Source organism: Nomascus leucogenys, chromosome 18, assembly GCF_006542625.1.
Source record: "Nomascus leucogenys isolate Asia chromosome 18, Asia_NLE_v1, whole genome shotgun sequence".
NCBI lineage: Eukaryota > Metazoa > Chordata > Mammalia > Primates > Hylobatidae > Nomascus > Nomascus leucogenys.
This window is the reverse complement of record NC_044398.1, coordinates 87,381,865-87,403,207: the sequence shown is the minus strand read 5'-3', so window position 1 is coordinate 87,403,207 and position 21,343 is coordinate 87,381,865. Positions and strand designations below refer to the sequence as shown.

Below are 21,343 nucleotides of genomic sequence, written 5' to 3'. Positions count from 1 at the left end.
GAGCAGTGATGTGTGCGGTACTTGTAGCCTCGGTCAGGTTCTAAGACACAGGCGAGGCAGAAATCACATGTGGCCAGAACGATCCTTGAAAATCCTGCCCTCCCCCTGCCCCCCCCCTTTTTTTTTTCTTCCTAGAGGCAGGGTCTCACTCTGTTGCCCAGGCTGGTGTGCAGTGGCACGATCATAGCCCACTGCAGCCTCAAACTCCTGGGCTCACGTAATCTTCCTGCCTCGGCCTCCTGAGTAGCTGGGACTACAGGCATGTGCCCAGCTAATTTTTTAAAATTTTTATAGAGTCAGGGTCTTGCTATGTTACCCAGGTTGTTCTTAAACTTCTGGGCTCAGGGGATCCTCCTGCCTGAGCCTCCCAAAGTGCTGGGATTCAGGCACCTGGCCTGAAAATCCCTTTATGTTAGTCCAGAGAGGCAAGGCTGTGCTGCAGTAACAAATTCGCCATAAAATCTTGGGAAATGATTGCAAGGCTTTATTTCTTGCTCATGCAGTTCTTGATGCGGGTCAGCTGCTTCTCTAGGGTAGCTGACTTCCCTGTGACAGGTGATCCAGGCTGTCCTGGTTTTGTGACATGGCCTCCCAAGGGTTGGCCTCCAGGTCCCCACAGTGGGCGAAGGGAGAGTGGACGACTCTCAACCCGCTCTTCCGTGTCTGAAACCAGAACTGACGCAGTCAATCCCACTCACAGCCCGTTGGCCAAAATGAGTCACATGGCCCCAACCCACCCATTGCGGGAGCTGGGAAGTGGAGCAGTGCCTGTCGAAGAGAAGGATTTCTCCTTTTCCTAACTGATGTGGTTCTGGAGTTTTGGATAGCAGAGTAGTCAGACTAGTGTGTTTGGTTTCTAACTTTGAAATGGGTGAGTCTGGGCAGTAAGGAATGTCTGTATTTGGGGAGCACACCATTTCTGCCACACCTAAACCCATGCACCAAGTACATGTGCAGATGGAACTTTCTAGCGCTGCCATTGTTCCCTCAAGCCTTCCTGTCCCCTGATTGAAATTGTTGGCTTGCACTAGGGACTGTGGTGTACAGAGGTGCTCAGGGAAGAGCCGGCGAGGTGGTGACCATTAGAATGAGTAGTAGTGTCTGGGTGCAGTGACTCACGCCCCATTGAAACTGTTGGCTTGCATTAGGGACTGCAGAGTATGAAGGTGCCTAGTGAAAAGCCAGTAAGGTCATAACCATTAGAATAGGTAATATTGGCCAGGCATGGTGGCTCATGCCTGAATGATGTCATTGGCTTGCATTAGGAACCACAGAATATGAAGGTGCCCAGTGAAAAACTGGTGACGTTGTGACTATTAGAATTAGCAGTATTGGCTAGACGCGGTGGCTCATGCCTGTAATCCCAGCACTTTGAGAGGCTGAGACAGGAAGACTGCTTGAGCCCAAGAGTTCAAAACCAGCCTAGGCAACATAGTGGAACTCTGTCTATATAAAAACTTTTTTTGTGTGAAATTAGAAGTAATTGAGGCTGGGCGCAGTGGCTCACGCCTGTAATCCCAGGACTTTGGGAGGCTGAGGCGGATGGATTGCCTGAGGTCGGGAGTTCAAGACTAGCCTGATCAACATGGTGAAACCCCGTCTCTACTAAAAACACAAAAGTTAGTTGGGCATGGTGGCACATGCCTGTAGTCCCAGCCACTGGGGAGGCTGCGAGGAGAATTGCTTGAATGTGGGAGGTAAAGTTTGCAGTGAGCTGAAATCACACCATTGCACTCCAGCCTGGGCAACGGAGCGAGCCGAGACTCCATTTCAAAAGAGTGGTAGTTGGATCTAGGGGCGGGAATCTTTTAATATAGATGTGAGATGTGTTTAGGTCTCAAAGCCCGACCCTGAGTATTAAAATCGCAGGTCAGATCCTAAGCAGTCCCCGAGAGCTCCACCTGGTGTGCATCTGTGCCTGTGTCTCGGGGTGGGGCAGCTGCGTGCTCAGGTGGAATCCGGGGCTGGGTGCAAGTTTAATCCACTTTATGAAGAGGAGGCAGAGTGAGGCATCACCCCTCATCCAGGGGAGTGGAAGTACTGTGGAAGGAAGCTCTGTTTTGTACCTACTGCGTGCTGGCCCTGGGTTCACTGTTGGCAGAACTCTCCACATTGGAAAGGATCCCCCAGGCCAGAGAGGCGTAAGGAGGGGGCTGTGCTTTCTGGTGTTGAACTGTTCCTCTGTCCTCACACCCACCATCAGGTCCTACAGCAAATTTGTTTGATTTTCTCCAAAACACCCAGAATCTATCCACTCCCCATCCTCCCATTGCCACCACGCTGGTCCCAGCCACCCCACTTTCTCCCTGCATCCCTGCAACAGCTTCCACGGTGGTCTCGAGGCTTTTGCCCCCAGCCATCCACACACACAATCAGTGTCCTCAACCTGGTGGCTATAGTGACCTTATGAAAACGCACATTGGCCGGGCACAGTGGCTCACGCCTGTAATCGCAGCACTTTGGGAGGCCGAGGCAGGCAGATCACCTGAGGTCAGGAGTTCGAGACCAGTCTGACCAACATGGTGAAATCCTGTCTACTAAAAATACAAAAATTAGCCAGGTGTGATGGCGAGTGCCTGTAATTCCAGCTACTCGGGAGGCTGAGGCATGAGAATTGCTTGAACTGGGAGGTGGAGGTTGCAGTGAGCCAAGATCGTGCCATTGCACTCCAGCCTGGGTGACAGAGTGAGTGAGACTGTCAAAAAAAATAATAATAATAATAATTTTTTTTTTTTTTTTTTTTTTTTTTAAGAAAAAGAGGCAAGGTAGCCTGATGGTGAGGACCCGGGCTCTGAAGCCAGACTGCTTGGGCAGAGATACCACTCATTCTGTTTGTTTTCTCATCTGTCAAAAGGGCCTGATGGTAGTACCTTCCTCATCAAAGCGTTCCAGTAAGGGGCCCAGTGAGGTGGCTTCCTTCTCTGGTCCAGTGAATGAGTGTGGCAGGCAATTAAAGCAGTGTCAGGTACACGTAGTTACGTGTTTGCAGTGGCAAGGTCGACAGTGGTGAGTTTTAAAGAGTCTACTGGGCGCAGGCACCGACCAGAGAGGAAGTCTGCAGCCTTGCTGGGTGGAATTCGTGTTCCACCCACCAGGCAGGCCCTGCCGGCAGCAGCCCATGGCGGGGGTATTAATGGCCTGGGCATCCCCGCTGGCGCATCTCCAGACTGCCGTGGTATGGGCCCGACAGCAGTCTCGTTAGCAGGCTGGCAGGCACTGGTTCCCACGTGCTGGCCGCCTGTGGCCCACCCTCTGCTTCCTGGCACACAGCCTAGGAAAGAGAGTCTGGTGGCCCTGGGTCATCCCCAGCTGAGTTTGCCAAATGCCCACATGGCAGCCCCTGCCTAGGGTCACTCAGCGAGGCAGTCAGGTGGCTCAGCTCCAGGCAGAGAAAAGACAGGCTGCATCTGCCGCCCTTCCTTTCTCTAAAAGACAAACGTGCCCTGTGCAATGACTTTGGTATTAGACCCAGAAACAGATCCCCACTCTGTCCTTACTGACTGGGTCACCTTGGCAAGTCATGTCAACCCCTTGAGCCTCAGTTTCCTCACCTGTGAAATGGAGCCAGGAATAGGTAGTTGTGGGTCCACAGCTTTGCAGGCATGACTAGAGGCAGGTCAAGAATGTGGACTCCCTGCCCCACTTTGAAGGTGGTAGAAGCTGCAGTTAGATCTAGATTTAGTTTACTTCAGGCCAAAAGGGGCATCACAAAACCTTCTGTCAGCATGGGCCATCAGGAAGTCCCATAACCTGATGGGCGGAGCAGGCCCTGTGTCCTTAAGAAAAGGTGGCGTCCTTGCCCCACCACCCCTGACACCAGCAAAGCCACTGCTCAAGTATCTGTGGATGATGGATGGCAGTGGGGCAGGTTAGGCCGGGGATTCTCAACCGAGTGGGTCTTTTTGTTTTGTGTTTTTTCAGACAGTCTGGCTCTTTCACCCAGGCTGGAGTGCAGTGGTGTGATCTCGGCTTATTGCAACCTTCTCTCCCTGGGTTCAGGCGATTCTCCTGCCTCAGCCTTCAGAGTAGCTGGGATTATAGGCACCCGCCACCATACCCGGCTAATTTTTGTATGTCTGGTAGAGCCAGGGTTTCACCATGTTGGCCAGGCTGGTCTCGAACTCCTGACCTCAAGTGATTCGCCTGCCTCGGCCTCCCAAAGCACTGGGATTACAGGCATGAGCCACCATGCCCGGCCCAACCAGGTGGCTTTGACCCTTTGGGGGATGTATGGCAGTGTCTGAAGATACTTTGTCACAAGTCTGGTGGTGGTAGAGGGAGGATGTTATTGGCATCTAGTGAAGAAGAGGCCAGGGGCGCTGCTGAACGTCCTATGACGTGCAGGACATATCCCCACGGCACAGAACTATCTGGCCCCACGTGTCAGTAAGGTTCAGAAAGCCTGGGGGATTGCCTTCTCTGCTTCCATGAACACATATCCATGTATTATGTTACCCTTGCGGCAATGCCACGAGGTCAGTGAGACTCCCTGGCTAGCATAATGTTAGGATCAAGGGAGTTGTCTGATGTCTCTTGCTGCCCTTCCCAGAGATCTTTGTGTGGCCTTAAGCTTGGCTACTTTAGACTTAGTTCCTCTTTTCTGGTGCCTGAAGCTGGTTTGGTGAGTCCAATATTAATATACTGACCGCTGTCAGAAAGAGGAGTGAGGAGGCTGAGCATGATGGCTCACGCCTGTAATCCCAGCACTTTGGGAGGCCAAGGTGGGCGGATGACCTGAGATCAGGAGTTCAAGACCAACCTGGCCAACATAGTGAAACCCTGTCTCTAGTAAAAATACAAAAATAATTAGCCAGGTGTGGTGGTGGGTGCCTGTAATCCCAGGTACCTGGCAGGCTGTAGCAGGAGAATTGCTTGAACCTGGGAGGCAGAGGTTGCAGTGAGCTGAGATCGTGCCACTGCACTTTAGCCTAGGTGATAGAGTAAGACTCTGTCTCAAAAAAACAAAAAAAGAAATGTGTGAGGAATGCAACAAGCTGTGCATTGACCACCCTTGGTTACAGCAAGTTCTCCACGCTCAGCTGGGTCCAGCCTTTGGCTGTCGACAGCATTTGGAGCGGAACTGAACAGAAACACTCCAGGTGTTCCGATGGGTGCTGGGGCGCCCCCAGGAAGCTGGAATTTGGTTTTTAGCAATCACATATGGGAAATGAACCCGCCAGGCGCAGTGCCTCATGCCTGTAATCCCAGCACTTTGGGAAGCTAAGGCCAAAGGATCACCTGAGGTCAGGAGTTTGAGACCAGCCTGGCCAACATGGTGAAACTTTGTCTCTACTAAAAATGCAAAAATTAGCCAGGCATGGTGGCGGGTGCCTGTAATCCCAGCTGCTCCAGAGGCTGAGTTGGGAGAATCGCTTGAGCCCGGGAGGTGGAGGTTGCAGTGAGTCGAGACTGTGCCACTGCACTCCAGCTTGGGTGACAGAGTGAGACTCTGTCTCGGGGGAAGAAAAAAAAAGGAAATATACCAAGTCCTTGGGCAAATTCTCCCATTGAGGGCTGAGGAGTCTTGGCCCCTCTGTTGTGTTGGAAACCGAACATGCACATTTGACTTGCTCATGCGTGGAGGGGACCCATGCTTGGCATGGGGGGCACCTGGCTTTTGTGTCCTTGGAGCTCATCTCTGGTCGGGGAGGGAGAGCAGCAGGAGATGCGAGGGCTGTAGTTCTCAGTCCTGGCTGCACACTGGAATCCTGTGGGGGAGCTTTAAAATTATATACCAAACTCAGCCAGGCGCAGTAGCTCACGCCTGTTATCCCAATACTTTGGGAGGCCGAGGAGGGTGGATCACATGCGGCCAGGAGTTCAAGACCAGCCTGGCCAATATGCTGAAACCTCGTATCTATTAAAAATTACACAAGTTAGCCAGGCGTGGTGGCACACGCCTGTAATCCCAGCTGCACGGGAGGCTGAGGCAGGAGAATTGCTTGAACCCAGGATGTGGAGGTTGCAGTGAGCTGAGATTGTGCCACTGCACTCCAGCCTGAGCAACAGAGTGAGACTCTGTCTCAAAAAAAGATAAATACACACACACACACACACACACACACACACACACACACAAACTGGAGAACAGCATGGTCATTGGTGGCAGGAGCGAGGGTGATGGGTGTGGTCAGAAAACGCTAGTGGCTATTCTGTATCCTCACCATGGTGTGGATTCACGAGCCTGCATGTGTGATAAAACTGCATGGGACAAAATACACACACACACAGGAGTACAGGTAAAAGGGGAAATCAAGGAAGATTGTTGTGTGGATGTCAATACCCTGGCTGTAATGCTCTATGCTAGAGTTTTGCAAGATGTTACCATTGGGAGAAGTGGGGTAGCGAGTACACGCATCTCTCTACGTTATTGTTTCTTTAACTGCATGGGAGTTAAAAGTGTTAATTTGTAAAAAGTACACACAGCATGACAGTTCCCAGCCCCAGGGATTCTGATTTAAGGGTTTAGCGGGGAGCCTGGGCATGTGCTTGAGTCCCCCAGGTGAGTCCAGGGTACAGCGGGGCTGAGTGTCACTGTTGACATTGGCTGCAGGGTGGACAGGGCGAGATGGGCCCTGCCGGGGCAGACCTGTGTATTGCTAGGTCCTTCCGGCTCTGATGCTCTGTGATAATCAGCCGCTTTCTCTGCCATTTTCCTCCCAGAGAGAAAACACGGGTCTAGACTCAACATTGCGTGGAGCTATCGATGACCGCGGGTCACTTCCATCTCCAGCACTGCAGGCTCTGGTGGGCTGGCCCAACGGGGGTATGGTTGAGGGTCCTGGCTCAGACCAGGCCTGACTCCTGGGCCAGCCTGTAAAACAGGCCCTTCCGTGCCAGCAGCTGGGCCGGGCTGCCGCTCTCTGCCACCTGCCCCTTGTCCATGACCAGAACCCTGTGGGGGAGAGGGAGACCGAGAGGCTCTTTGGACACTAGCCCAGGCTCTCGGCAGCTGTGAGAGCCCAATGTGTCTGCACTGAGGTTTTCTCCATAGAAGTCCTGCTTTCTGTGCGGCTCCCTGGCCCTCACAGCTGGGTTGGAAGCATGTGCTGGGCGCATGTCCTTGGGCAACCTTCCCACTTGGCATGTGTTCCCGGGCATCCGTCCCGCTCTGGCCCCATTCAGGACCCTTCCAGCTCTAACCCGAAGCCCAGTGGCCCAGAACTGCCTCCACCCCCTTCCCCCACCGCTGCAGGGCTGCTGTGAGGTCAGGCCGGGATGGGGGCCTTACCGGGCACAGTCCATCACAGAGCGCAGGCGGTGGGCGATGAGCAGCACAGTGCACTGTGCAAACCAGCTCCCGAGCATGGCCTGCATCTGCAGCTCCGTGCCCGGGTCCACGGCAGCCGTAGCCTCGTCCAGGATAAGGATCTGCGTCTTCCGGAGAAGGGCACGTGCCAGACACAGGAGCTGTTTCTGGCCCACGCTGGGAACGATTGGGACAATTAGGTGGGATGTGCATTTGTCAGCACATCGTGATGTGTGGGTGTGCCCAGAAACAGGTCCCTGAAACAGTGTAGGAGTGAGGTGCCTGTGTTCAGGCATCCCCACACATGGGGTCTGCGGTCTGCAGAGCTGATAGGAAGCCCCTTCCCGCCATCTTTGAGCAGGCTGACTATAGGCAGGTCATTCAAACCCTTTGTGCCTCAGTTTCCCCACCTGTGAAATGGCTATTTTCTTTTTTCTGTTTATGGCTCTTTTTCTTTTTTCTTCTTTTTTTTTTTTTTTTTTTTTTTTTTTTAAGACGGAGTCTTGCTCTGTCACCCAGGCTGGCATGCAATGGCACAATCTCAGCTCGCGGCAACCTCCACCTCCTGGTTCAAGCGATTTTCCTGCCTCAGCCTCTGAAGTAGCTGGAATTACAATCATGCGCCACCATGCCTGGCTAATTTTTTGTATTTTTTAAGTAGAGATGGGGTTTCACCATGTTGGTCCAGCTGGTCTCAAACTCCCAGATGATGCACTTACCTCAGCCTCCCAAAGTGCTGGGATTACAGGTGTGAGCCACTGCACACCGGTAGTTCTATTTCTAGTTTTTTGAGAAATCCTCATACTATTTCCCATAGTGACTGTACTAATTTACATTTCCTCCATCAGCGAAAGCACAGCTTTGACTTCAGTCATGCCTTTGCAAAGAAACCTACAATGACCCACCACTGCTTCAAGAATTGAATCTACAGTCTTCCTAAGACATTCAAGGCTGGTGTCAAGCGGGCCTTAAATGCAGACGTGTACACTTGGCTGGGATTCCAGGCACGATCCACCATGCCTGGCCTGTTTATGGCTATTTGTAGTTCTCCGTCTTCACCTTGTGCCAAACACATTCTAAGTGCTTGTATATATATTGACTCAATCCTCATAATGTCCACAAAGGTAGACATTATTGTTCTCTTTTGAGAGAGGAGGACACAGATACAGAGAAGCTCAGTAGCTTGACCAAGGTCTAAAGGCTAGTGGTGGGTCCATAATTTGAACCCAAGTCCTCTGACCCCAGAGTCTGTGCTCCTAATGGATCCATCCTCACTAAATTGTGACGACATGGCACATAAAAGTGTGTGGGCAGCGGGGCACGGTGGCTCATGCCTGTAATCCCAGCACTTTGGGAGGCCGAGGCGGGCGGATCACAAGATGAAGAGATCGAGACCATCCTGGTTAACATGGTGAAACCCTGTCTCTACTAAAAATACAAAAAATTAGCCAGGTGTGGTGGTGGGTGCCTGTAGTTCCAGCTACTTGGGAGGCTGAGGCAGAAGAATGGCGTGAACCTGGGAGGCAGAGCTTGCAGTGAGCCAAGATCGCGCCACTGTACTCCAGCCTGGGTGATAGAGCGAGACTCCGTCACCAAAAAAAAAAAAAAAAAAGGTGTGTGGGCTTGTCACAGAGTACTTGGCACGAAGTAGCACCCTCTAATTACAGGTGGAGGAGTTGAGATTCCAGGTTGTGAGGCCAGTGAGACCCTGACTCAGGTGGGAACTGGCCCCTGGGGCCCCAGCATGGGTGTCTTGCACAGTAAGCCCTTCCATGAAACTGCATCCCTTTAAATGACCAGAACCTATTATGGTCATGCAGGCGTTAGAGTGCCTGGGTCTTGTCCCAACCTCACTACTTTTAAGCTGTGTGACCCCAGGCAAGCCCCAGGCCTCCAGTTCCAACTCTGTAAAATGACGTTATCAGGGGTGTGACTCAGGACTAAAATCAGTATTTACTGTTTCCTCTATGCCTGCCACTGTTTCAGTAACTTTATGCATATAATTCAATCCTTGCAAGGTAGGTAGGTGCTATTATTCCCGCTTTACAGATGAGGAAACTGAGGCACAGAAGATAAGTAAGTTGCCCAGGATCCTACAGCTGGGGGTCCTGGATTTGAGCCCAGGCAGTCTGTCACCTGTGTATACTCTCACCCACCAAGCAACACTGCCTCTCTAGTGCTGGAAATGATTTCCTACCACAAGCGCTTCTGACACCCTCAGGGTCAGAGGGGTTTTAAACCCAGAACACCTTGGTTTTGTTTTGTTTTGTTTGGGGTTTTTTCTGAGACAGAGTCTTGCTCTGTCACCCAGGCTGGACTGTAGTAGGGCAATCTTAGCTCACTGCAACCTCCGCCTCCCTGGTTCAAGCAATTCTCCTCAGTGTCTCAGCCTTCCGAGTACCTGGGGTTACAGGCATGTGCCACCACACCTGGCTAATTTTTGTATTTTTAGTAGAGACGGGGTTCACCATATTGGTCAGGCTGTTCTCAAACTCCTGACCTCAGGTGACACACCCACCTTGGACTCCCATAGTGCTGGGATTACAAGCATGAGCCACTGCGCCCGGCCACCTTGGTTTTTTTTAAAGACATATACCTGTATACCTATGTTCATAGTGGCATTACTCAAAATGGCTGAGAGGTGGAAACAGCCTGCTTATCTACTGGCAGATAAATAGATAAGCAAAATGTGGTCTATCCATGTAGTGGAAAATTATTCAGCCTTAAAAAGGTAGAGAATCTGACACATGCTACAATGTGGATGACCCTTGAGGACATCGTGCTATGTGAAATAAGCCAGTCACAAAAGGACAGATCCTATGATTCTGCTTCTATGCAGTGTCTAGAGTAGTCACACTCATAGAGACAGAAAGGACAATGCTGGTGGCCGGGTGCTGGGGGAGGGGCACAAGGAGAGTTAGGGTTTCATGGGTACAGAGTTTTAGTTTTGTTGTGTAACAGTGTGAATATACCTAACACTACAGAAACCATCCACTGAAAAATGGGTGAGATGGGCCAGCATGGTGGCTCACGCCTGCAATCCCAGCACTTTGGGAGGCCTGTGCAAGTTCGAGTGTAGCCTGGGCAACATGGAGAAACCCTGTCTCTACAAAAAATAAAAAGATTAGCTGGCCGTGGTGGCTCACACCTGTAACCCCAGCTACTTGGGAGGCTGAGGTGGCAGGAACGCTTGAGCCTGGGAGGTGGAGGTTGCAGTGAGCCGAGACCTCGCCACTGCACTCTAGCCTGGATGACAGAGCCAGACCCTGTCTCCAAAAAAAAAAAAGAAAAAAGATTGAGATAGTAAATTTTACGTGTATCTTTCCACACAACTTTGTGGTGGTGTTGAGATGAAGCCCAGGCTGGAATGCAGTGGCGCAGTATTGGCTCACTGCAACCTTCGCCTCCCTGGCTCAAGCGTCCTCCCGCCTCAGCCTCCCAAGTAACTAAGACTATAGGCGCGTGCCACCATACTTGGCTAATACTGTTTTCCATAGAGATGGGGTCTTGCTATGTTGCCCAGACTAGTCTCAAACTCCTGGACTCAAGCAATCCTCCTCCCTCAGCCTCCTGAAGTGCTGGGATTACAGGCATGAGCCACTGCGCCCAGCCCACACTTGACATTTACCAAAAAAAAAAAAAAAATCCTATATTACTTATAGTCCCAGTGAGTGGCGAGGTTACCACCCAATATCAAACAATATTTTCATAGCAAAATAAATACTGAGCAAGAGCAATAAAGGCTATCACTAGCCCTGTGTCAGTTGAGGTTGGGTTTTGCCACCAAATAAATATAGAAGGCTAATTTAGGGGGAAAATCTTGGTATTCAGAGACCGTCGGAGCTAGGAATTGCAGATAATAGACGTGGTTATTAATATAACAGAGTGACAATCCTATTGGGGGAGGCACTTCCTGAGGGCCCTTGGGGAGGGCATGGCCGTCCCCTACTCTCCCACCTGCAGGTCCCAGCCACAGTGGGACGACCGTACCTCAGGTCCTCGCCTCGGTCGGCACACTTGTACTGCAGCTGGTCGGGCAGGCTGGCCACCAAGGCTTTGAGCTGCACCGTCTCCAGAGCTGCCCAGATAGCCTCGTCCGAGTGTTCCTGCAGCAGGTCGAGGTTCATCCGCAGAGAGCCAGGGAACAGGATGGGGTCCTGGCGGGGAGGGGTGGTGAGTCAGAGCCAGATCCCACCATGCCTCCCATCTTTGCCCACCCCCTCCACCAGCCTCACCTGGGGGATGATGGTGATCCTGGAACGCAGTGTGTGCAGCCCCACGTGGGCGATGGGGACCCCGTCAATCCAGATCCCACCCTCAGCTGCCTCCTGGAGCCGCAGCAGCCCACTGGCCAGGGAGGACTTCCCGGCCCCGGTCCTGCCAACGATGCCCACCTGCCCGGGGTTGGGAGGAAAGGCCTGCTCTGACCAGAGGGTTTGTGGGCATTTATTGGGAGATGTTTCTGCTGTACCTGAGATCTGTCTATCCATCCTCATTGTGTAAGTATCCACTTTCCATCTCTCTTTCCATCTGTCTACATTTCTGTATATCCACCCATCAATCCATCCAGTCTTCCATCTGTGTTCTTCTTTATCTTTCCCTTATCCTGATATCTCTCTCCCATCCTTCTCCCCACCCTTCCTTTAGTTCCTCCATCTTTCCTCATCCTTCTATTTACACCTCTCCATCATCTCTTATCCTTCTACCCCATCCCATCCATCCGTCTGTCCGTCCATCCATCCATCCATCCATCCATCCCTTATCCTTTTTTCCACCCCATCCCGCCATCCATCCCGCCATCCATCCCGCCATCCATCCATCCATCATCCATCCTCAATCCCATCCCTCCATCTCTCATTCTTCCACCCCATTCCATTCACCCATCCATTCATCTGTCTATCCATCTCTCATTTCTTCTTCCCTATTCATCCATCAATTCACTAATCCTTTCATTCATTTATTTTTTCTCCCATCCATCCAGTCCATCCTTCCATTCATCCTCCATCCTATCCATGTGTCCATTCTGTTATCCATCTCCCATTCTGTTATCCACCCTCCATCCTTACCTCTCTTGCTACTATTGCATCCTCAGTGTCTGACACATGGTGTGGGTTCAACATTATTTGTTTAATTAATGATGGAAACGTGAGTCACCCCACTGTATGCCAAGTACATGTTTAGGCACCGGAAGTGTAAAAATTAGAGTCCTTGCTCCAGTGTGCCCACCATCTGGTCTAGGAAACAGTGCAATTGAGTAAATGTAATACAGTGTGATGAACAATGCTTTATTTATTTTTGAGATAAAGTCTTGCTCTGTTGCCCAGGCTGGAGTGCAGTGGTGTGATCTCAGCTCACTGCAACCTCCACCTCCCAGGTTCAAGCAATTCTCCAGCCTCAGCCTCCCGAGTAGTTGGGACTACAGGTGCCTGTCACCACGCTCGGCTAATTTTCATATTTTTAGTAGACACGGCGTTTCACTGTGTTGGCCAGGCTGGTCTCAAACTCCTGGCCTCAAGTGATCCGCCCACCTTGGCTTCCCAAAGTCCTGGGATTACAGGTATAAGCCACGGCACCCAGCCAACAATGCTGTTTATTATCAAGCTCTGGACCTCTGGCAATTAAGGGAAGCAAGGCAGTGCTGCTCATGCTGCCTGGGATTTGACAGGGGTAATAAGAGAAGACCTCCTGGAGGAAGGGATACTTGCATGGAAGCTTGAAGGATCAAAAGAAGCTCAAGGAAGGGGAACACTTCCAGGTAAACCACACCAAGTGGGTTTCCAAAACTAGAAGCTCGTGGAGCTCACAGCACCATGTGCCCCCACTGGCCAAGAGGCAGCTGCTCCACAATGTTGGCTAAGCCCTGGCAGAGCAATGAATGAGAGGGGGACGTGGGCAGGGCCCGGGCTGGACAGAGCGTTGAATGCCAAGCTCAGGAATTCAGACTTTACCCCAAGGGAAGTTGGAACTAGTAGAAGGTTTTGAGCAGGGGAATGACATGCAGTGTCATTCATGCTGATAAAGGTCACAGGATGGCTGGGCATGGTGGTTCATGCCTGTAGTCCCAGCACTTTGGGAGGCCGAGGGGGGTGATTGAGGTCAGGAGTTTAATACCAGCCTGGCCAACATGGTGAAACCCCATCTGTACTAAAAATACAAAAATTAGCCAGATGTAGTGGTACGAGCCTATAATCCCAGCTACTCAGGAGGCTGAGGCAGGAGAATCACTTGAATCTGGGAGGTGGAGGTTGATCTAAGATCATACCACTGCACCCCAGCCTGGGCAACAGAGTGAGACTCTGTCTCAAAAAAAAAAAAATCACTGGAGAGCAGATTGGAGCTGGTGAGACAGGATCCACTGTTTATTAGGGGACAAGGAGGGGACAGGGAGGAAGCCTCTGTAGGTTCAGAGGGAGGGAGGGAAGGGATTCAGTGAAGGGGCCTGATGAGGCATCTGTAAAATGGGATAGTACTAGCACCTCCCTTATGGGGTTGTTGTGAGAGTGAAAATGCAAATAATAAAAGCATTACTAAACATTTCTGGAGCACCTTCTATGAGCTAAGCATGTTCTATGTATTAACTCAAACTTTACAACAACTCAGAGATCAATATTACCAGTCCCAATTTACAGATGGGAAAACTGAGCTATGAAGTGCTTTTCCCAACGTTTCCCACCCAAAAGCAAATATCCCATTTGTGCAAACTGGAAAATGTACTTGGAGCATTTAACACACTGCCCAGCACATATTAGGCGCTGGGTTAACACTAAAGGAAGAAGGAAGTCAGGGAGTTGCTTCCTCATCTGGGGACACCAAGGTGGATGAGGACGTCACCAGATGGAAGCAGGTTTGGGGAAGGTGAGGAGCTCATTTTAGGGGGTAATGGGTCTGAAAGCTAGGGGACCTGAGGTGGGGATATTGTGGAGGTAGCTGGTGCCCAGGGTTTAGGGCCTTGCCCCTGGAGTCTTTTGGCCTAAACTCCATGAAGAGGACATTGTGAGAGAACCACTCACCTTCTCTCCTGCGTGGATCTTGAAGGACACACCCTGCACAGCCAGCGGGAGCTCAGGTCGGTATCTCAGCCCAAAGTCCCGGAACTCGATCTGCCCGCCATGAGGCCAAGGGGGCTGAGCTGCACATGTGGGCAGCCTCCAGGGAGCCTGGAGCAGGAGGGGAAACTGAGTCAGAGGAGCCTTCCTCTAAGACTTTGCACAGGATGGCCCACCTCTCTCAGCTTCAGTTTTCTCTTCTGCAAAATGGACATATTTATTGCTATTTTACAGGGTTGTTATGGGAATTCAATAAGAGAGGGCGTGGACTATGTCGATGTGAAAAACAGATGGTGGTGGCTACTTTCAGTCTATTTTATTGTTATTATTAGCCACTGTTTATTATAAAATAATCTCTTTTTCTATAGTGGGAGCAGACATTTCTCTTTGTGAAAGGACATGACTGTGCAGTGGGAAGACCAATGCTGCCTTTTGCTGTTCCTGTGACCTTGAACAGATCATTCTACCCCCTTGAGTCTTGGTTTTCCAATCTGGGAAATAGGGCTAATAAGAGAAGTGGACATGTATTGAGTGTTTGCAATGGACCAGACACTCTACTAAATCATTTATTTGCAGGATCTCATTTGATCCTCCCAGTAAACTCAATGCTGTTATGTTACTGTTACATTACTGCTATGCTGCTGTTCTTATCCTTTCTTCCACCTGATCCCATCCATCCATTCATCCATCCATCTCATCCTTTTTCCACCCCATCCCACCCGTCCATCCATCCATCCGTCCATCCCTCCATCCATCTCCAATCCCATCCCTCCATCTCTCATTCTTCCACCCCATTCCATCCATTCATCTGTCCGTCCGTCTCTCACCATTTCTTCTACCCTATTCATCAATTAATTCTTCCTTGTTCTGTTACTGTAATGTTACTGTTATGTTGCTATCACATTAGATCATGTTGCTGTTCTGTCCTTATAATGCTACTGTTATGTTGCTGGAATTTTGCCATCATGTTACCATAATGTTGCTGTTTTGTTACTGTTACATTGCCATGTTGCTGTTCTGTTACTATAATTTCAGTTATTTCGCTGGAATGTTGCCATCATGTTACTATAATGTTGCTGTTTTGTTACTGTTACATTGTTATGTTGCTACCCTGTTACTATGTTAAAGTCATGTTGCTGGGATATTGCTGTCATGTTATGATGTTGCTGTTGTGTTACTATTGCATTGCTATGTTGCTGTTTTGTTTCTATCATGTTACTAAAATGTTGCTAGTATGTTACTATTACATTGCTATGTTGTGGTTGTATTGCTGGAATGTTGCCATCATGTTACTATAATGTCTCTATTATGTTACTATTACACTGCTATGTTGCTATTCTGGTACTGCAATACTGTGGTTATGTTGCTGTTCCATTACTGTTCCATTGCTGTTGCATTACTATCATGTTCTGGAATATGGCCATTGTGTTGCTGTTGCCATTATGTTACTATAATGTTGCAGCTATGTTACTGTTGCAATGCTGTTCCTCATGGTTCCCTGCCACTCCCATAGGTGACCTGCTTTCCTCAAGCTCAGAAGCAAAGGAACCAAGATTTTGCCTGGCTCCAAACCTTATGCTCTTAACCATTGCTGCCACCCTGTCTGTGACTCTGACCTATAGTGGTGAGGGTTGAGTGAGGGGAGAAGAGCGTATAAATTCCAAAGCCTGTAGCAGATGTCAACAGGGACCCATTGCCCCCCCCCACAATATGTCCTTGCTGGGACCCCCTCCCCACCTCCCGCCTGTCACCTCCTTGGGCGTCCAAGCATAGTCCTGCATCCGCTCCACTGCTACGATGCTGTTCTCTAGGTCTGTCCAGTTGCGAACAACCCACTGCAGTGTCTGGGTCACCTGGTGCAAGAAAGCCTCTCTGGCTGGGTTTGGCAAGGCCACTTGAGGGCTTGCTATACAGTCCCCCTGGTTTCCCAACCTTTTCTGGGAGGCCAGACCCAGAGGAACAAAGTGGGGAGGCAGGAATGGGGCAGTCTGAGGACCTGGGCCCAGGGGACTGGGATCTGGATACAACCAACAGGTCCCTCTCTTCCTTCAGTAGAACCAGAGCATGCAGAGCAAAAAGCCCTCAGACATCAACTTGTACAGACTGGCTTGATACAGGTGAGTAGACAGGATCAGAGACGGTGTGTGGCCCTCCCAAGGACACCCAGCAGGACCCAGGCCCACTGATTCCATTCTGACAGCTTTCCCACAGTGACCAGGTGGCCAATTTCCCATGACACTTGGAACCACTCCAAGCTTCTCCCTATGAGCCATTACCAGCTCTAGCCCTGCCATCCCATCCCTAACCTTGTCTCCCAGCACCCCTGCCTTCACCCACTCTCTCCAGCCACACCCGCCTTCTTGCTGTTCCTCTAACACACCAGGGATGAACCTTCAACTCCCAGACCTTTTCTTCCTGCTATTACCTCACTTCCTCCTAAGTCACCTCCTCAGAGAGGCCTTTCTGGGTGCAGTAGGGAAGTGCCCCCACTGCCACCCAACATGCTCTGGCCTCTTACTTCATCCTTAAGCTTAGCAGCCTTGACTGTAAAATGAGGATAATAACAGTGCCTCTCTGATGGGGTTGTGGGCAGTATTAAGTGAGTTAATATTTTTAAAGTTCTTGTGCACAGTGGCTCATGCCTATAATACCAGCTTTTTGGAAGGCTAAGCAGGAAGATTGTTTGAACCTAGGAGTTGGAGGCTGCAGTGAGCTGTGACTACACCACTGCCCTCCAGTCTGGGCGAAAGAGTGAGACCTTGCCTCAGAACAAAACAGCTGGCCATGGTGGCTCACACCTATAATCTCAGCATTTTTGGAGGCTGGGGCAGGCAGACCACTTGAACCTAGAGTTTGAGACCAGGTTGGGCAACATGGCGAAACTGTTTCTACAAAAAAAAAAAAATTAGCCAGGCATGGTGGGGCACACCTATAGTCCCAGCTAATTGGGAAAGTGAGGTGGGAGAATGCCTTGAGCCTGGAGATGGAGGCTGAAGTGAGCCAAGATCATGCCACTGCACTCAAGCCTGGACAACAAAATGAGATCCTGTCTCAAACAGCAACAAAACCAAACCAAAACGAACAAAAATGTATAAAGCTCTTAGAATAATGCCTCCTCCATAACAAATGCTTATGAGTGTATATATATATTTTTTCATAGATGTCATGAACTGACATTACATACTGTTAATAGTTAACAAAAAGTGGCCAGGCATGGTGGCTCATGCCTATAATCCCAGCATTTTGGGAGGCTAAGGTGGGTGGATCACTTGAGCTCAGGAGTTGAAGACCAGCCTGGCCAACATGGCAAAACCCCGTCTCTACTAAAAAGACTAAAAATTAGCCAGGCATAGTGGCTCATGCCTGTAATTCCAGCAACTTGGGAGGCTGAGGCATAAGAATCGCTTGAACCCAGGAGGCAGAGTTCGCAGTGAGCTGAGATTGCACCACTGCACTCCAGCCCGAGTAAAAGAGAGAGACTGTCTTCAAAACAAAACAACAGTTAACAATGCACTAGAAATGTCCTCCATAGGATATGCTTTGTCTCAACTAGTCTTTATAACATCAGAAGTGATGGGATTTCTGGCCTGTTTTTCCAAGGAGCACACTGAGACTCCACAAGGAAAGACTCTTGCCCAAGGTTATGAGTTCACCTCAGCTGAGTCTGGCTCCTGTAGAGCATGTTCCTCCTTGGTGGAGGGACTCCAGACACCTTGGTGGTTTGGACACGGGGTCTTCAAAGGTCCCACTAGCAGGGGTCCGACGGTCTCTGCCTCTGTCTGTCCGTCAAGCCCAGTTTGGGGGTATGGGGAGTACCTGGAGGGCAGCAGAGACAGAGAAGCCCACGAGGCCGGCGCTGAGGTGGGCTTTGCTCAGCACAGCACACGTGGCAGCTGCAAACACCAGGCCATTCCCCAGGAGCTCCACATTGGCCGCAAGCCACCTGCAAAGGGAGGCGACAGCAAGGTGAGTGGGTACTCTCATCTGCAGGGAGATGCTTCTCTGGGCACAAGGACTGGTCATCACACCAGCTTTGTACACACAGGGGTCCCAGCAATGGCCTCCACATGCAACCCAGGCTCAGGGAGGAGAGGAAGATGACACTGTCCTGTCTCAACTGAGCCCAGCTTAGGGTCTGGGGTACACTCGGTGTTCCGAAGAGCTTCCCTGTGTGGCTGTTTTCTGTCCCTGGAATTTGCCAAGCCATGTCCACCTGCCATTCCCCTGGCCTGAACCGTGGTCTCCATGGTTTGGCTCTGTGTCCCCACCCAAATCTCATCTCGAATTGTAATCACGTGTGGAGGGAGGGATCTGGTGGGAGGTGATTGGATCATGGCGGCAGTTTTCCCCATATTGTTCTTGTGATAGTGAGTTCTCACAAGATCATATGGCGTAAAAGGATGCGGCAGTTTCCACCTCATGCTCTCTCTCTCCAGCCGCCATGTAAGACGTGCCTTGCTTCCCTTTCCACCATGACTGTAAGTTTCCTGAGGCCTCCCCAGCCACGTGGAACTGTGAGTCAATTAAACCTTCCCTTCTTTATAAATTACCCAGTCTCAGGTAGTTCTTTTTAGCAGTGTGAAGATGGACTAATACACAGCCCCAGCTGGCTGGGGACCTGAGATGAAAGGAAAAAGGACTTCACATGTATTGAGCACCTAGTTTGTACTTGACCCTCTCCACACTCTGGTACCAGACTGCTTGGATTCAAATCCTGGCTCTGCCAGCATTAGCTGTGTGACCTTGGACAAGTTTCCAAACCTCTCTGTGCCTAGGATTTATTATCTATAGAACAGTTTCTGCCTGGCGAAGCTGTTAGCAGAATTAAATAAATTAATCTACATAGATTGCTCAGAACAGTGCCAGGCATGCAATAAGCATGTTACAAGTCTTACCTATGAGTGTCTGTATTTAATCCTCATATCTACTCCATGAGCACGATACCAGTTTGACAAATGAGGCTCAGAGAGTTTATGTAACTTGCCTGAAATCAACCAGCTGGTAAGTGGCAGAGCTGGGATTTGAACCTGTGTCTATTTGTGCTTAAAGCTTGTGTTCTTGTTCTTGCTTAGTACCTAAAGATGGCTGAGGATGCTTATATGGCTGCTTTATCACCAAGGCAAAAGAGGCTGATCCAGTTGCCTGGCAACAGAAGCTTTTTCCTGTACCCCCCGCCCACCTGCTGTTCAGAATCTCTCGGTCATGTTCCATCTGCCCACAGTGAGAACCGATAGACTGCCTGTGGGATCTAACCTCAGCTATGTCCCTGATTCTCTGGGTGACCCCTCTACCATACAATATGACCTCAGGTCTCACCCTCTAAGGATATGGATGAATTACAAGGTCTTCTCTGCCCTGGCTCTTCCTACCTGTCAGCCACCAGTCGCGGGAAACTGATCCTCTGGCTTTCATCTACGCGAGCATTGTTCTGAGCCACAAAGGGGGCCTGGGTTCGGAATGCCCGGACCACTGTGCTGCCCTGGAACGTCTCAGCCATGTGGGAGCAGACAGACGAGTAGCTGGCTGACTCCAGGCGTCTCAGCTGGCATGAGCTAACCACATACAGGCTCTGAGAAGGATGGATGGGAGAGGGGATAGGAGAAGCCACAGACATAGAGAGGTAGTTTCCAGAAGCACAGAGAGAGCCCCAAGTACAGGATTCCAGACCAGGATCTGTTACCAGCTTACTGTGTGACCTTGGGCTAGTTGCTTGCCCTCTCTGGGTTCTCATTTCCTTGCAGAATCAGAATTATATGGTTTTTTTGAAAATCACCTGGGGAGCTTCAAAAACCTCTAATGCCGCACCCCAGAATGACTGAATCGGAATCTCTGGCAATGTCACCTTTACTTTAGTGCTGTTTAGCCTTCCAGATGATTCTAAGGGAGAGCCAGGGTTGAGAAACCACTGATTTAGTTTAAGTGTCTCACTTCCCAGCACTGAGGCCGACTACTTCATTTAAGGCTGGTCATTGGGAGAACAAAACTGTAAGGGGCAATGAAGGCAGTTGGCCAAGTCAGTTTCACTCATGTAACCCAAGGGTTACATGCCAGGTGATGTGCAGAAAATATGTGTTATTTGGTTTGCAGCTGCAGGTTGGGTGCAGCTGGCAGACAGGCAGGGAGGAACTGAATTTGCTGAACACCCAACTGTGTGTGCCAGGCTTTTTACACAGTGTCTCATTCATTGCAGAGTGAGCATTCCCATCATTCATCAGTTAGTAGTGAGAACATCCAAGGCTCGGGGGATTCAGCAGCTGTCCTGAGTGCCACAGTAACGGATAGAGCCTGGATTTAAACCCATCTTTGCTTGACTCCAAAGCTTGAGACAGAAACAGCCCATCCTGGGAGTCAAGTGAACTTAGAGAAGACCTAGGACAGTTGTCAGGGACAGTGGTAGCCATGGGTTTTGTTTTTTGTTTTTTGAGATGGAGTCTCACTCTGTCACCCAGGCTGGAGTGCAGTGGCGCAATCTCAGCTTACTGCAACCTCTGCCCCCTGGGCTCAAGCAATCCTCCCGCCTCAGCCTACCAAGAAGCTGGGATTACAAGCGTGCGCCACCATGCTGGCTAATTTTTTGTATTTTTAGTAGAGACGGGGTTTCGCCATGTTGTCCAGGCTGGTCTCGAAGTCCTGACCTCAAGTGATCTGCCCACCTCAGCCTCCCAAAGTGCTGTGATTAGACGTGTGGGCCACCATGCCTAGCCCTAGCCATGGTTTTTATCTGACTACCATGTTTTCTTCAATCTACTTCTGGTTTCCTGCGGGAAAGGGCTGGGTTGGGGTGCTGTCAATCATGGGACCTGATCAGAGAGGTGGTCACGTGATGCAGCCTGGCCTATCAGAGTCTACTATCCATTCAGTTACTGTGATGGGTTCAGAGATGGACACATAATCCACAAAGGGCCAATCAGAACCTTCCCTGGGATTAATGTATGACTATTGAGCTGGATAAACTTTTTTGCATGTTGAGTTGCTAAGGTGAGATGATATGATGGCTAGTGGCCATCAGACCTGCCCTGGAAAGAGAGCGTGTGCAAAATTAGACCAA

The 21,343-nt window shown here is 50.3% G+C and overlaps 1 protein-coding gene across 3 annotated transcripts in view; it reads right to left on the bottom strand.

Annotated features, from left to right (window-relative positions):
* Positions 1-6,234: 6,234 nt before the first annotated feature.
* The window catches only part of ABCC6 (ATP binding cassette subfamily C member 6), a 74,280-nt gene continuing 59,171 nt past the window's right edge, over positions 6,235-21,343 (bottom strand). For 2 of the 3 annotated variants that reach the window (XM_030798036.1, XM_030798035.1), the window contains exons 24-31: positions 19,665-19,864; positions 18,112-18,238; positions 16,047-16,148; positions 14,260-14,406; positions 11,485-11,643; positions 11,240-11,406; positions 7,232-7,426; positions 6,368-6,895 (exon numbers count right to left, since the gene is read on the bottom strand). In XM_030798036.1, the coding sequence (XP_030653896.1) occupies positions 6,787-6,895; positions 7,232-7,426; positions 11,240-11,406; positions 11,485-11,643; positions 14,260-14,406; positions 16,047-16,148; positions 18,112-18,238; positions 19,665-19,864 (1,206 nt within the window). In that variant the 3' untranslated portion in view covers positions 6,368-6,786. Of the gene's footprint in view, positions 6,896-7,231; positions 7,427-11,239; positions 11,407-11,484; positions 11,644-14,259; positions 14,407-16,046; positions 16,149-18,111; positions 18,239-19,664; positions 19,865-21,343 lie in introns of all 3 variants that reach the window. The other variant, XM_030798034.1, reaches the window with a different exon arrangement.